General features: G+C 44.0%; 1 protein-coding gene across 1 annotated transcript in view; it reads left to right on the top strand.

Moving 5' to 3' along the window:
* The window catches only part of mdga2a (MAM domain containing glycosylphosphatidylinositol anchor 2a), a 206,916-nt gene that overhangs the window by 112,924 nt on the left and 76,299 nt on the right, over positions 1-17,693 (top strand). The window contains exon 8 of the mRNA XM_014210233.2: positions 310-603. Within this exon, the coding sequence (XP_014065708.2) occupies positions 310-603 (294 nt within the window). The remainder of the gene's footprint in view (positions 1-309; positions 604-17,693) is intronic.

Genomic DNA, 17,693 nt, shown 5'->3' with positions numbered 1-17,693 from the left:
GATAACCACTGCCACAAAGTAGAGTTACGTAAAGTAACATCACGTTAAATATCATATGATGAAGTAACATCACGTTAAATATCATATGATGAAGTAACATCACGTTAAATATCATATGATGAAGTAACATCACGTTAAATATCATATGATGAAGTAACATCACGTTAAATATCATATGATGAAGTAACATCACGTTAAATATCATATGATAAAGTAACATCACGTAAAGTAACATCCTGTACAATAACATCCCGTTAAAGTAACATCCCTGAAAGTAATGTAAAGTTTCTCTCTCCCTTTCTCTCCTAGTCCCCCCGGAATTAACGGTGCCGCGGGACAAATCCCCCTTGGTGGTCCAGGAGGGTGACACGGTGGAGCTCCAGTGCCTGGTCTCCGGCAAGCCTAAGCCCATCATCCTCTGGTCGAGGGCCGACAAAGAGGTGCCCATGCCCGACGGCGGCCTTCAGACAGAGAGCTACGACGGCGCACTGCGCATCGTTAATGTGTCCCGCGAGATGACGGGAACCTACCGCTGCGCCACCAGCCAGTACAACGGCTTCAACGTCAAGCCCCGGGAAGCACTGGTGGAGCTCACTGTGCAGTGTGAGTATTCTGGATGTACAGTGTTTTTACAGTACACTTCTGAGAAATGCAATTGAACCACAGTTGGTTTATGTTGGTGCCGTGACCCAGATAGGTCTCTGTGAGCCAGATGGAGCTCATCATGCAGTGTGAGTACTGGATGGATGTACTGTGTTTTTGGACCACCATCCATTCCTGATAAATACAATGGCTTCAAATTACGGTTGGTTACATTGGTGTCGTGACCTGGATACGTCTCTGTAAGGAGGAGGGGGTCAGGAAAGGTGGGTAAACTATGCAATATTCAAAATGATATATTTAAATTGTGACTTGTATGTTTTAAGGGGTTGTTTTAAGGGGTTTAAGTTAGATGTGTGGGGGGTCACCTATGTTGCTATGGTATTTAATGTTCTTGACATACTGTACAGTAACATGCGGCTGTAGATGAAGGAAAATCGTAAGATCAAACACGTCGCATCGGCTAATCATTAAAGGGTCTGAATAACATTTCTTCAGGTGGAAAGGTTAATATAACCTAATCAATTCCCTATTGTATGTTCCACGTTCAAAGAAACGGTTCAACACAACTTTAACTCAGTCACTAAAAATGTTATGGAAAAGGGTTGTGTGTCAGTGTTAACGACCATTAGCGGCCTACACTTTAGAGAAACGAGAGGTGTTTTGTAATCGCATAATCCATTACGTTTATTGACCTTGTTGAACAGACAGTGGTGTCCATAATTATTGGCACCCTTGATAAAGATGAGTAATAAAAAAATATATATAGAAATACTGAACTATATTGTATAATTATATTTTTTTAACTTATATTTTATACTAATACAATTGTTCAGAGAAAGAGATTTTGTTTTAACAAATCATTTTTTTTAAAACCTCAAAAAAATAGAGGTCAAAATAATTGGCAACCCTGTTTTCAGTACTCCAGCACCCTACCGTTGGGAGGATAACAACCCTGTTTTCAGTACTCCAGCACCCTACCGTTGGGAGGATAACAACCCTGTTTTCAGTACTCCAGCACCCTACCGTTGGGAGGATAACAACCCTGTTTTCAGTACTCCAGCACCCTACCGTTGGGAGGATAACAACCCTGTTTTCAGTACTCCAGCACCCTACCGTTGGGAGGATAACAACCCTGAGCCTTTTTCTAACATGTTTTATCAGTTTGGAGAACACATTGGGAGGGACCTTTAGACCATTGTTCCATACAGAATTTTCCCAATCCTTGATATCATGCAATTGCGCTTATGGACTGCCCTCTTCAATTCAAACCACATGTTTTTAATGGGGTTTAAGTCCGGAGATTGGCCATTGCAAAATGTGGATTTTTGTGGTCAATGAACCTTTTCTTTGTGGATTTGAATGTGTGCTTGCTGTTATCGTCTTGCTGGAAGATCCACTTTGCGGCCAAGTGTCAGCCTCCTGGCAAAGGCGACAAGGTTTTTGGCTAAAATGTCCTGCTACTTGATAAAGTCCATGATTCCATTGGCTCCAGTACCAGTGGAAGTAAAGCAGCCCCATAACATCAAAAGATGCACCACCATATTCTACAGTCTGTATGAGGTTATTTTCTGCATGTGCTTCCGTTTTTTCCAACAACAAAGAAATATCCAGGGTAATTTGTCCCAAGAGACCACTTTTTTTGGACAAGTTATGTTTTCCAAACTGTTATGTTTACATTAATTCAGATTTTTCCCAGGGATACACAACATCCTGAAATATATGTGGATATCTTTGTTAGATAGAATACTATTTTTTCCCTTGACGTAGTGATGCTGAATGTAAAGAAATGGCTCAACTTTAGCCAAAAACCTGGTTGCCTCTGCCAGGATGCTGAAACTTGGTCACAAGTGGATCTTCCAGCAAGACAATAACCCCAAGCACAATCCACAAAGAAATGGTTTATTGACCACAAAAATCAACATTTTGCAATGGCCAATCTCCAGATTTGAACCCCATTACAACCCTGTGGTTTGAATTGAAGAGGGCAGTCCATAAGCGTAGCCGAATGATATCAAGGATCTGGAAAGATTCTCTATATAATTTTCAATGTTTTGAGCATAGAGTATAGTTCAGTATTTTTATTATATATTTATTATATATAATATTATACACATCCGAGCCCAGGTGTCCCATTTCGCCGACGATCCTCCCGGCTCCGCCCACCAACATCCTATTAAGGAAAACAAGAGCAAATGGAAGGAATTCGGCAGACAGAGTGGGAGGGTCGTCACCCCCCCCATAAAACCGGGGACCAACAAGGACCCCGGAACACCATATCAATCACACAAACAAATTGACCCAGCCTGCGTCCCAAATTGACCCAGCCTGCGTCCCAAATTCATGAGGGGGGTACGTGTTCACACTTCCACTTGCCCCAGCCAACCTCGTCCTCCCCAGACCTCAGCAACCTTCATTCACAGGAAACAACCTTTAAGAGGAAACAAGAAAACGAGACCAGAAGGGAACAGACAGGAGCGATAGAACAGGACAATACCAAACACAAAACAGTGGTCAATCACGTGGACATTCAGGAACAGGGCGCACAAGAGAGCGTGTCAGCAACGACATTATCAGTCCCCCGGATGTACCGCACATCGAGATGGAATGCTTGTAAAAATAAACACCACCTCATTATCCTCTGGTTAGGACACATCATGGACCTCAAGAAGGTGAGAGGGATGGTCGGTGTAGACAACTATAGGTGCTACTCCCAACTCAACATACACCTCGACGTGTTGTAGCGCCCATATTTTATTTTATACTGTTATTTTACCAGGTAAGTTGACTGAGAACACATTCTCATTTACAGCAACGACCTGGGGAATAGTTTCAGGGGATAGATGATGAGCCAATTGTAAGCTGGGGATGATTAGATGGCCATGAGGGCCAGATTGGGAATTTAACACCCCTACTCTTACAATAAGTGCAATGGGATCTTTAATGACCTCAGAGTGTCAGGACACCTGTTTAACATCCCATCCGAAAGACTGCACCCTACACAGGGCAGTGTCCCCAATCACAGCCCTGGGGCATTGGCATATTTTTGAGACCAGAGGAAAGAGTGCCTCCTACTGGCCCTCCAACACCACTTCCAGCAGCATCTGGTCTCCCATCCAGGGACTTACCAGGACCAACCCTGCTAAGCTTCAGTAGCAAGCCAGCAGTGGGATGCAGGGTGGTATGCTGCTGGAGCAGTGCTAGCGCTTCTTTTTCCGTGACCGAGTAGTTCAACTGATAATAGTTACACTTTTTGGAAAAGAAACTAACAGGCCTCTCAACCCCAGACACATCTGCTTGCAGCAAAACTGCTCCTGCCCCCACATGACTAGCATCCACCTGCAAGGTAAATGACAAATCCACATGAGGAGCATCCAGCACCGTAGTTGAGGTAAGCAACCTCTTTGCATCTTCAAAAGCCTGTTGACAACGAGAAGACCATACGTAAACAGCCTTAGCTTTCAGCAAATCTGTCAAGGGAGCGACCACAGTAGAGAAGTTCCTACAAAAACTACGGTAGTAACCAAATCATTCCCAAGAAACACATCAGTTCCTTTTTAATAGTTGGTGGTAGAAAAGTGTCAATAGCTACCACCTTAGCTACCACCTTTACTCTGCCCAACCACCTTTCCAAGATATGTAACGGTCACCTGAGCAAACTCACATTTAGCCAGATTGATCGTGAGGCGACCCGCAGCTAGGCGGTCGAACAAGGCTTGAATACGGGACAGATGTTCCTCCCAAGTATCTGCATACATCGTCCAGATAAACAGCGCACCCGGCCAGACTGGAGACAACCCTGTTCATAATTCGCTGAAATGTGGCAGGTAGTGTGGCAGGCCAAAACTCGTAACCGAATAGGAGTACAGACCAGAGGGTGTAATAAAGGCAGAGATTTCACGTGTCCTACTCATCAGTGGCACCTGCCAATAGCCCTTTAACAGGTCAAATTTGCTCACAAATTTAGCTGCTCCGACTTGATCAATGCAGTCCTCCATCCGAGGAAGAAGAAATTAATCTGGCTTGGTGACACTGTTTACCTTACGGTAGTCCGTACAAAATCTGTTTGTTCCATCCGGTTTACTGACCAAGATACAAGGAGAAGCCCAACTGGAGAAAGAAGGCTCTGCTATGTCACTCTTCAGCATGACCTGACCTCAGCATCCAGACAACGCTGTTTCTCTTAAGAAACTCTAGAACCGCTGACGAATGAGGTCAGCATCTCCAACGTCAGTATCATGTTCTATTAAGTTTGTACGTGTAGGTGTATCAGAAAACAAACCAGGAAATCTCAGAATCAGACCGACCATCTCTTCCCGCCCATCAACAGGGAGATGAGCGAGAGGCTGCCTAAAACATCCAGTGTCTCTGAATTTTTCAATCTACCCTGCAGTATGTAATTGTCGGGTCCAGGAACATCTTCCTCCCCCATGCACAGACCTAGCATGACAAGAACCCAGGGAAATAACGGTGTCGGCCAAAAGAACAGGTTTACCGTTCTCTGTAGACTCCCACTGTTCAGTCTCAGAGAAAAGTGCATAATAGGGTTTTAACAAATTTACATGACACAGTTGGTGTGCTTTTCTCCGTTCTGGAGTGGCAACTAGATAGTTTTTCTCAGTGCACTGGTGCACAAACGTATATGGACCTTGAAACTTGGCTTGAATAGGTGAACCAACAAAGACCCTGGTCACCTGGACTACAGTGACGAGGCTCAGTTCGCCGATCAAATATGCCCTTCATCCTCCCCTGTGAAAAGGATAGCTTCTCTTTAGCCATTTTACCAGTGGCGTACATGTGTCGCCGGAAATCACAAACATAAGATAACAGGGACTGAGGGGCTCGGGAGACTTCCAGTCATCCTGGAGGGCAGATAGAAGTCCACGCACCCTATGTCCAAACACAAGGTCATTTGGACAGAAACCCGTGCTCTCCTGTGAAACCACCCTAGCGGCTAACAGTAACCAAGGCAATCCCTCTTCCCAATCCATCTCAGTACAATAAGCTCTCAACAAAGACGTAAGTGTTTGATGGAAACGTTCCAGTGCTCCTTGACTTTGCGCGTGATAGGCGCTAGACAAATTGTGTTTAATATGGAGCTGTTGAAGAACCTGACTAAACAGATTAGAGGTGAAATTCGATCCTTGATCACTCTGAATGACCTTAGGGATTCCAAACAGTGAGATAAACTGAGTCAAAGCTTTTAGCACAGACTTAGTGTTGATAGACCTGAGAGGATAGGCAGCAGGAAACCTAGTGGTGATAGACCAGAGAGGATAGGCAGCAGGAAACCTAGTGGTGATAGACCAGAGAGGATAGGCAGCAGGAAACCTAGTGGTGATAGACCAGAGAGGATAGGCAGCAGGGAACCTAGTGGTGATAGACCAGAGAGGATAGGCAGCAAGAAACCTAGTGGTGATAGACCAGAGAGGATAGGCAGCAGGAAACCTAGTGGTGATAGACCAGAGAGGATAGGCAGCAGGAAACCTAGTGGTGATAGACCAGAGAGGATAGGCAGCAGGAAACCTAGTGGTGATAGACCGGAGAGGATAGGCAGCAGGAAACCTAGTGGTGATAGACCGGAGAGGATAGGCAGCAGGAAACCTAGTGGTGATAGACCGGAGAGGATAGGCAGCAGGAAACCTAGTGGTGATAGACCGGAGAGGATAGGCAGCAGGAAACCTAGTGGTGATAGACCGGAGAGGATAGGCAGCAGGAAACCTAGTGGTCTGACACATCAGTGAACAGGTAACTACTACCCTTTTCAGAACGAGGCAGAGGACCAACACAGTCAATAATCAGATACTCAAAAGGTTGGCTGAGTACAGGAATAGGAAACAGTGGTACCGGCTAAATAGTTTGATTAGGTTTACCAATTAATTGACAGGTGTGACAAGTTTTGATGAACTCAGAAACATCCCTCTTTAACCTAGGCCAAAAGAAATGTCTTAATATGCGATTGTAGGTTTTCCTCACACCAATGTCGTTGTGGGAAGTTGTCAACACCAACTCACGAAGCTTAACTGGTACAACAACATGACTAATCGCCTCCCCCAGAAAAAATCTACCATGAGACATCCACTTTCTCATCAGGACATCCTCTTGGACAAAATAACCTTGAGCGACATCTCACAACTGTTTGACAGGCACAATTTGGTCACGCAACTCTTCTAAATGTGGGGTCAGCCCGTTGCTCCTTGATTAGATCGGAGCGGGGTACAGATAACGGGATAACGGGGAAAGTAGTGACAGATTTCTTTGTGCCATTCTCGTTAGCCGGCGCAGTGACCAGGTCGCCACAGGTCATAGAACGCGTCACTGCAGACGCTGAGAACACCTCTGGGAAACTCTGCGGACTCAGCAGGAATCCCTACAAATGACGGCTTAGCGGAAACCACTAGAGATGGAAACACGACAGGCTGTACACTCTCACCAGCCAAGTTATTCCCAAGGATAACGTCGATACCCTCAATAAGCAATGAAGGACGCACCCCCACAACAACCTCACCTTTCACCAGTCCACAATCCAACATCAGTTTATGTAATGGAACTGACAGAGTGTTCAAACCTATTCCCCTAATTAGAACACTATTCCCAGAATCAGTCTCAGCAGAGAAGGGTAACACAGACTCCAACACAAACGACTCAGAGGCACCTGTGTCTCTCAGGATCTTCACTGGCACTAAGTCCTTACTTCCTAACATAGACACAAAACACTCCGTAATGAAAGGTAAATAGTCTGGGTCAATATGGAATTTCACATGCCCCTGGGCATGAGACAATGTGTCAGGAGTGAACTGATGTGGGACAGGCGCTGCTAATGCCATAGGCTTAGATTTAACGTAAGCGCAAGTACTGAATTTACCCTTATCCCTGAGAACAGGACATTTGTTTTTCCAATGACCTGAACCTTGACAGTAGTGACACTCTTGACCGATGTCAGCTTTACCACGGGAGCCAGGCTCAACCCTAGTTGACTGAAACTCTGCCCGTGAAGCAGAGTATCTTGGTGAGCGAGGCTCAAATCTCTCCGAACGCCCCCACTCACTCTGAATACGGGGCTCTGCAAAGACACTTTTGTATATACCATCTACTGCAGTATGTATATACAATACTCTATACCATTTACTGCATCTTTCCATCCTGATGTAATGTATCACTAGCCACTTTAAACAATGCCGCTTTATATGTTTTCATACCCTACATTACTCATCTCATATGTATATACTGTACTCTATACCATCTACTGCATCTTGCCTATGCCGTTCGGCCATCACTCATTCATATATTTTTATGTACATATTCGTATTCATTCCTTTACACTTGTGTGTATAAGGTAGTTGTTGTGGAATTGTTAGGTTATATTACTTGTTAGATATTACTGCATGGTCGGACCTAGAAGCACAAGCATTTCGCTACACTTGCATTAACACCTGCTAACCATGTGTATGTGACAAATAAATTGGATTTGATTTGAGTCAAAACACTTGTCTGCCAAAACCGCAGCTTCAGCAACAGTCTTTACTTTTCGTTCGGTAATGTACGTGGCTATACGATCAAGGATTGTGTCCTTAAATTGCTCTAGCATAATCTGATCACACAGCCCTTGGAAAGTCATAACTGCAGAGGTGGAGCACCAGCGATTAAACTGTGAAGATAACTCTCGCACAAACTCAACATGCGTCTGTTTATCATCCCGTTTTAAAGTTCTAAATCGTTGGCGGTAACCCTCAGGAACCAATTCGTAAATCTGTAACACAGCCATTTTTATTTTTATTATAATTTTTTTGTTGTTGTATTTTTCACCCCTTTTTTCTCCCCAATTTCGTGGTATCCAATTGGTAGTTACAGTCTTGTCTCATCGCTGCAACTCCCATACGGACTCGGGAGAGGCAAAGGTTGAGAACCATGTGTCCTCCAAAACACAACCCAACCAAGCCGCACTGCTTCTTGACACAATGCCCATCCAACCCGGAAGCCAGCCGCACCAATGTGTTGGAGGAAACACCGTACACCTGGCAACCGTGTCAGCGTACACTGCGCCCGGGCCCGCCACAGGAGTCGCTAGTGCGCGATGAGACAAGGACATCCCCCGCAGCCAAACCCACCCTAACCCAGACGACGCTGGGCCAATTGTGCGCCGCCCCATGGGCCTCCCGGTCGCAGCCGGGATGCAGTGCCTTAGACCACTGCGCCACTCAGGAGGCAACACAGCCATTTTAACCTTAACATAACTGACACTGTCGGCTACACTAAGAGCTGAATATGCTTCCTGCGCTTAACCAGTCAACACACACTGCAACATTAAGTGCGGTCAGAATCAGGCCAACTCCTAGCTTCAGCAACACGCTCAAACAACGAAATGAATGTCTCAGGGTCCTTTTCATTAAACTGAGGCAACAACCGTAAATTCCCAACAATATGAAATGTGTCCGGGGCACGACCAAAAGAGGAACGACCCCTAGGTAAATCTGGGTCACCTTCCCAGAGCAAACTCTCCCCTGAGAGCTTTTCTTCCCTAACCAGCTCTAGCCGCTCTTGTTGCAGCTTGATTTTAGCACGCTCCAAATCTTGTTTAAATTCCAATTCCTTTTCATACTTTACACAATCATGCTCTAGCTTCTCACGATCAAAAATCAAAATCAAATGTTATTTGTCACATACACATGGTTAGCACATGTTAATGCGAGTGTAGCGAAATGCTTGTGCTTCTAGTTCCGACCATGCAGTAATATCTAACAAGTAATCTAACAATTTCACAACAACTACCTTATACACACAAGTGTAAAGGAATGAATAAGAATATGTACATAAACATATATGGATGAGCGATGGCCGAACGGCATAGGCAAGATGCAGTAGATGGTATAGAGTACAGTATATACATCTGAGATGAGTAATGTAGGGTATGTAAACATTATATAAGAGGCATTGTTTAAAATGGCTAGTGATACATTTATTACATCCAATTTTTTATTATTAAAGTGGCTAGAGATGAGTCAGTATGTTAGCAGCAGCCACTCAATGTTAGTGATGGCTGTTTAACAGTCTGATGGCCTTGAGATAGAAGCTGTTTTTCAGTCTCTCGGTCCCAGCTTTGATGCACCTGTACTGACCTCGCCTTCTGGATGATAGCGGGGTGAACAGGCAGTGGTTCGGGTGGTTGTTGTCCTTGATGATCTTTTTGGCCTTCCTGTGACATTGGGTGGTATAGGTGTCCAGGAGGGCAGGTAGTTTGCCCCCAGTGATGCGTTGTGCAGACCTCACTACCCTCTGGAGAGCCTTCCGGTTGTATGCGGAGCAGTTACCATACCAGGCGGTGATACAGCCCGACAGGATGCTCTCGATTGTGCATCTGTAGAAATGTGTGAGTGTTTTTGGTGACAAGACAAATTTCTTCAGCCTCCTGAGTTTGAAGAGGCGCTGCTGCACCTTCTTCAACATGCTGTCTGTGTGGGTGGACTTGGGAACAGCTTTCTTGGGAACAGGAACAATGGTGGCCCTCTTGAAGCATGTGGGAATAGCAGACTGGGATAAGGATTGATTGAATATGTCCGTAAACACACCAGCCAGCTGGTCTGTGCATGGTCTGAGGATGCGGCTAGGTTATGTCGGCAGCCTTGCGAGGGTTAACACGTTTAAATGTTTTACTCACGTTGGCTGCAGTGAAGGAGAGCCCGCAGGTTTTGGTAGCGGGCCATGTCGGTAGCACTGTATTGTCCTCCAAGCGAGCAAGAAGTTGTTTAGTTTGTATGGGAGCAAGACATCGTGGTCCGCGACAGGGCTGGTTTTCTTTTTGTAGTCCGTGATTGACTATAGACCCTGCCACATACCTCTCATGTCTGAACTGTTGAATTGCGACTCTACTTTGTCCCTATACTGACGCTTTGCTTGTTTGATTGCCTTGCGGAGGGAATAGCTACACTGTTTGTATTCGGTCATGTTTCCGGTCGCCTTGCCCTGATTAAAAGCAGTCGTTCAAGCTTTCAGTTTTGCGCGAATGCTGCCATCAATCCATGGTTTCTGGTTGGGGAAGGTTTTAGTAGTCGCTGTGGGTACGACATCACCAATGCACTTGCTAATAAACTCGCTCACGAATCAGCGTATTCATCAATGTTATTGTCTGACGCTATGCGGAACATATCCCAGTCCACATGATCGAAGAAATCTTGAAGCGTGGAATCCGATTGGTCGGACAGACCTGAGCACGGGCGTTTCCTGTTTTAGTTTCTGTCTATAGGCTGGGAGCAACAAAATGAAGTCGTGGTCAGATTTTCCAAAAGGAGGGCGGGGGAGGGCTTTGTATGCATCGCGGAGGTTAGAATAACAATGATCCAGGGTTTTGCCAGCCTGGGTTGCGCATTCGATATGCTGATAAAATTTAGGGAACCTTGTTTTCAGATTAGCCTTGTTAAAATCCCCAGCTACAGTAAGTGCAGCCTCAAAGATAAGTGGGTTTCCAGTTTACATAGAGTCCAATGAAGTTCATTCAGGGCCGTCGATGCGTCTGCTTGGGTGGGTGATATACACGACTGTGATTATAATCGAATGGAATTCTCTTGGTAGATAATGCGGTCAAAATTTGATTGTAAGGAAATTCTGGGTCAGGTGAACAAAAGGACTTGAGTTCATGTATGTTGTTATGATCACACCACGTCTCGTTAATCATAAGGCATACACCCCCGCCCTTCTTCTTACCAGAGAGATGTTTGTTTCTGTCGGCGCGATGCGTGAAGAAACCAGGTGGCTGTACCGACTCTGATAACGTATCCCGAGTGAGCCATGTTTCTGTGAAACAAATAACGTTACAATCGCTGATGTCTCTCAGGAAGGCAACCCTTGCTCAGATTTCGTCTACCTTGTTGTCAAGAGACTGGACATTGGTGAGTAGTATGCTCAGGAGCGGTGCGCGATGTGCCCGTCTACGGAGCCGTCTCCGTCTGCCCCTTCTGCGGCGCCGTTGTTTTGGGTCGCCGGCTGGGATCCGATCCATTGTCCTGGGTGGTGGACCAAACAGAGGATCCGCTTCGGGAAATTCGTATCTCTGGTCGTAATGTTGGTGAGTTGACGTTGGTCTTATGTCCAATAGTTCCTCCCGGCTGTATGTAATAAAACTTAAGGTTTCCTGGGTAACAATGTAAGAAATAATACATTAAAAAAACAATATACAGCATAGTTTCCTAGGAACGCGAAGCGAGGCGGCCATCTCTGTCGGCGCCGGATGCCAACATGCTCTAGCTGTAACAGAAGCAGTTCTTTCTGCTGTTCAAAAAGAAGACTACTAGGACTAACAGATGGAGTGGCCATTGTAACGTTACGGGGAGACGGCGAGTCCTCAGCAGAGGCTGCCCGTCACGACTTCCGCCGAAGTCGGCTCCTCTCCTTGTTCGGGCGGCGGTCGACGTCACCGGCTTTCTAGCCATCGCCGCTCCATTTTTCATGTGTCCATTTGTTTTGTCTTGTTCCCTGCACACCTGTTTTTCATTCCCCAATCACACTACATGTATTTATTCCTCTGTTCCCCCTCATGTCTTTGTGTGAGATTGTTTGTGTGTTACGTGTTTTGTACGCACTAGGCTTGCGTGCGTTTTTTCAGTGTTTTTTCACGAAGCCTGTTTGTATTGTTATACATTTGATGTTTTGTGACTGTTTTGCGCGCTTTAGACTTTGCCTTGTTGCCTGGAGTTTTTTTGGACGCAGCTGCGTCCGTCTGTATATCTCTCCTTCCGAAATAAAGTGTGCGCCTGTTCACAATTCTCTGCTCTCCTGCGCCTGACTTCACCACAAGTATGCACACGCCTGACAGAGCCCCAGTGGTAACTTCTAGAATACCACTCTCCATCAGATTGGCCTTCAATATCAACCTAATAGAATTTTAGACATTCTTTAGTACATCATTCTAACAGTTCATCTGATGGAAAGCGAATGAACTCATCTACATTAGACACCATAGTCACAAGTAAATACAAAAAAAAATCTCGCTCTTCCCCTCTGCTGAGCACACCAAACCGGACCACAAGAAAATAAATGACAATCACACTGGGCACCACAGAAGAGAGATGAGATCTATATGGAGCTTCCCCAAAACCTACAGTAACACAACCCAAGTCTTCATGCGGATTTGCAGTGGGTAATTATGCACTGTAGCCCTCTGGCAAGGGAGGAAAAAACAACAAGAAAACACCCAGCACGCTGGCAGATTCCCCCGAGCCACGGATGTGCCCCCGAGACATCTGCTCAGTCCAGACACCACACAAAAATAACAAACAAAATAACCATGCCCAACGTATTCCAAAGTGAAACACATCGGTAAGCCTAACAGGGGAAAAAGAAAGGCTATAGCTCCAGGTAGCAAGTGTCACTACCCTACCCAAATCTCCCACTGAGGTACACAGCCGACTGTACTCCTCGGACCGATGTCCCAACAGCGAGTAGAATAAGAGTCTCCAGCCTGGGCAAAGGCTTGGAAACTAACCAATTTACTCTCCAACGCAGCACACAACCAACTATCCACCGCAGTGGCAAGTTTACCAAACAAACAAAGGCAACCAATACTGGGCACCAAACATTACAACTCAAAAAACTGTAACAGAAGATGCAAACAAAGCACCTACAGAGTTCTCAAACAAACTCCACGTTTTCTCCCAAACACAATACCTTCAAGAGTCCAGATGTGCCCCCACTTGTCACGAACCGGCTCAAAGTTTGTAACAAAAAGGGAGACAACGTGGAGATAAGGAATAACAGAATATATTTATTAACTAAAGTAAACTAAATACAATTAACAATGGTGAGTGTAGTCAGAAATCAGTAGTGTAAGGGAGTGGTTGCATGCATAAATGTGATAATGAGGGGTGTTGAAATGTGCCAACGCAAATAAACAAAACAGCCACACAAGCAATGCCACAACCAAAATCTATCAGTTTGTCTGCATGGAGAGAGTCTCAATGAATGGGGAAGAGGTGTATTTATCCTGGGACACACCCAGCCCAGGTGTGTCCCATTTCGCTGACGACCCTCCCGGCTCCGCCCACCGACATCCTATTAAGGAAAACAAGAGCAAAGAGACAGAATTCGGCAGACAGAGTGGGAGGGTCGTCACACTTTATTTGTACTATTTTCTAGTAAAAAGATTTTCTAGTGAAGACATCAAAACTATGAAATAACACATGGAATCATGTAGTAACCAAAAAAGTGTTAAACAAATAAAAATATATTTTAGATTCTTCAAAGTAGCCACTATTTGCCTTGATGACAACCAGGCCTCAGAGAGTCCCCCAGGCAACCAGGCCTCAAAATCCCCCAGAAACAAACTAGAAGGCAGTGGTGTAAAGTACTTAAGTAAAAATACTTGAAAGTACTACTTGTGTTTTTTGGGGGGGTATCTGTACTTTACTTTACTATTCATATTTTTGACAACTTTTACTGTTACTACACTACATTCCTAAAGAAAATAATGTACTTTTTACTCCATACATTTTCCCTGACTCCCAAAAGTACTTGTTACATTTTGAGTGCTTAACAGGACAGGAAAATAGTCTAATTCACATCTACTGCCTCTTATCTGGCAGACTCACTAAACACAAATGCTTTGTTTGTAAATTATGTCTGAGTGTTGGAGTGTGCCCCTGGCTATCTGTAAATTTAAAAAACAAGGAACATTGTGCCTTCTGGTTTGCTTAATATAAGGAATTTGAAATTATTTCTACTTTTACTTTTGATACTTAAGTATATTTAAAACCAAAATACGTTTTTTTTTAAAACTTTTACTCAAGTAGTATTTTACTGGGTGACTTTCACTTTTACTTGAGTCATTTTCTATTAAGGTATCCTTACTTTTACTCAATTGGGTATATTTTCCACCACTGCAAGAAGGAGGCTAGGGGAATGGAGGGATGAGGAGGAAGGAGAAGTGGGCCCAGAGCCTCATACTTACAGATCTATAGTAGAACCTACACTCTTAGAAAAAAGGGTTCCAAAAGGGTCCCCACAGGAGAATCCTTTTTGGTTCCAGGTAGAACCCTTTTTACAGAGGTTTCGACATGGAACCCAAAGGGTTCTACCTGGATCCAAAAATACTTATTAAAAGGATTCTCTTATGGGGACAGCCGAGGAACCCTTTTTAGGTTCTAGATAGCCAGGTACAGTCAGAACTACATGAGGACTGGGCCTAAGTGTGACCTAATGTGGCTAGCTGGATATCGCTACTGTCTCTATACAGGTAGTTTAGTGCTATTCAATATGTTTGTTCTGTAAATGACGACACAGACAATACCCCCTCTACCAGAGCCACAATACGACTGAATTGAATGTAACACTTACAGTATATATGTAGTTACATCTCTATGGGTGATACTCTAGTCTACCAGATCCACAATGGCTCCACTCATAGTTTGAGTTTCACACTCAAAGGTGATTGTGAACATCATTACAGCTGCTGCTCTGTGTGTGTGTGTGTGTGTGACTCACAGATGTTGTTTGTTGTTGCTAGCCAGTTTAACAGCTCTCCACTCATTATGTAACTCCCATGCAGCCATGTCCTTGAGCACGAGGGCGAAGGTTAATTCACTATAAATACAGCACGCCACTGAATGTGATGTTCCACAGAAGTGTGCCTGCTAACCGTGGGGTCTGTACATTCTGTAGGGTCGTGCGTACAGAACGAGGATGTACCATGTTCTACAGCAAGCACCAACATTTACTTGCATTTGTAGACCTATTTTTCTGCTCTCTAATGAAACTTCTTTCTGCTCTAATAAAACCCTCTTTCATGCTCTCTAATAAAACCTCTTTCTGCTCTCTTTCTGCTCTCTAATAAAACCCTATTTCTGCTCTTTAATAAAACCCTCTTTCTGCTCTTTAATAAAACCCTCTTTCAGCTCTTTAATAAAACCTCTTTCTGCTCTCTAATAAAAACCTCTTTCTGCTCTTTAATAAAACCCTCTTTCTGCTCTCTAATAAAAACCTCTTTCTGCTCTTTAATAAAACCCTCTTTCTGCTCTCTAATAAAACCCTATTTCTGCTCTTTAATAAAACCTCTTTCTGCTCTTTAATAAAACCCTCTTTCTGCTCTCTAATAAAACCCTCTTTCTGCTCTTTAATAAAATCTCTTTCTGCTCTCTAATAAAACCTCTTTCTGCTCTCTTTCTGCTCTCTAATAAAACCCTCTTTCTGCTCTCTAATAAAACCTCTTTCTGCTCTCTTTCTGCTCTCTAATAAAACCCTATTTCTGCTCTTTAATAAAACCCTCTTTCTGCTCTTTAATAAAACCCTCTTTCTGCTCTCTAACAAACCCTCTTTCTGCTCTCTAATAAAACCTCTTTCTGCTCTCTACTAAAACCCTCTTTCAGCTCTCTTTCTGCTCTCTAATAAAACCCTATTTCTGCTCTTTAATAAAACCCTCTTTCAGCTCTCTAATCAAACCTCTTTCTGCTCTCTAATCAAATCTATTTCTGCTCTCCAATAAAACCTCTTTCTGCTCCCTAATAAAATATCTTTCTGCTCACCACAGGGTTCAATTCTTGGGCCAACTCTTTTCTCTGTATACATCAATGATGTCGCTCTTGCTGCTGGTGAATCTCTGATCCACCTCTACGCAGACGACACCATTCTGTATACTTCTGGCCCTTCTTTGGACACTGTGTTAACTAACCTCCAGATGAGCTTCAATACCATACAACTCTCCTTCCGTGGTCTCCAACTGCTCCTAAATACAAGTAAAACTAAATGCATGCTCTTCAACTGATCGCTGCCTGCACCTGCCCGCCTGTCCAGCATCACTACTCTGGACGGTTCTGACTTAGAATTTGTGGACAACTACAAATACCTGGGTGTCTGGTTAGACTGTAAACTCTCCTTCCAGACTCGCATCAATCATCTCCAATCCAAAGTTAAATCTAGAATTGGCTTCCTATTTCGCAACAAAGCATCCTTCACTCATGCTGCCAAACTTACCCTCGTAAAACTGACCATCCTACCAATCCTCGACTTCGGCGATGTCATTTACAAAATAGCCTCCAATACCCTACTCAACAAGCTGGATGCAGTCTATCACAGTGCCATCCGTTTTGTCACCAAAGCCCCATATACTACCCACCACTGCGACCTGTACGCTCTCGTTGGCTGGCCCTCGCTTCATAATCGTCGCCAAACACATTGGCTCCAGGTCATCTACAAGACCCTGCTAGGTAAAGTCCCCCCTTATCTCCGCTCACTGGTCACCATAGCAGCACCCACCTGTAGCACGCGCTCCAGCAGGTATATCTCTCTGGTCACCCCTAAAGCCAACTCCTCCTTTGGCCGTCTCTCCTTCCAGTTCTCTGCTGCCAATGACTGGAACGAACTACAAAAATCTCTGAAACTGGAAACACTTATCTCCCTCACTAGCTTTAAGCATCAGCTATCAGAGCAGCTCCCAGATCACTGCACCTGTACATAGCCCATCTATAATTTAGCCCAAACTACTACCTCTTCCCCTAATGTATTTATTTATTTTATTTATTTTGCTCCTTTGCACCATATTATTTATATTTTAACTTTGAACTTTCTTCAAATAACAAATCTACCATTCCAGTGTTTTACTTGCTATACTTTATTTACTTTGCCACCATGGCCTTTTTTGCTTTTACCTCCCTTATCTCACATCATTTGCTCACATTGTATATAGTCTTATTTTTTCTACTGTATCATTGATTGTATGTTGTTTTACTCTATGTGTAACTCTATGTTTTTGTATGTTGTCGAACTGCTTTGCTTTATCTTGGCCAGGTCGCAATTGTAAATGAGAACTTGTTCTCAACTTGCCTACCTGGTTAAATAAAGGTGAAATAAAAATAAAAACTTTCTGCTCTCTAATAAAATCTCTTTCTGCTCTCTAATAAAACCTATTTCTGCTCTAATAAAATCATCTTTCTGTGCTCTAATAAAACTTATTTATGCTCTCTTTTGAAACCTCTTTCTGCTCTCTAATGAAACCTCTTTCTGCGCTCTAATGAAACTTCTTTATTTTTTTATTTCACCTTTATTTAACCAGGTAGGCCAGTTGAGAACAAGTTCTCATTTACAACTGCAACCTGGCCAAGATAAAGCAAAGC

The sequence above is a fragment of the Salmo salar genome, chromosome ssa01, assembly GCF_905237065.1.
Source record: "Salmo salar chromosome ssa01, Ssal_v3.1, whole genome shotgun sequence".
Lineage (NCBI taxonomy): Eukaryota > Metazoa > Chordata > Actinopteri > Salmoniformes > Salmonidae > Salmo > Salmo salar.
This window is presented reverse-complemented; position numbering and strand designations above follow the sequence as displayed.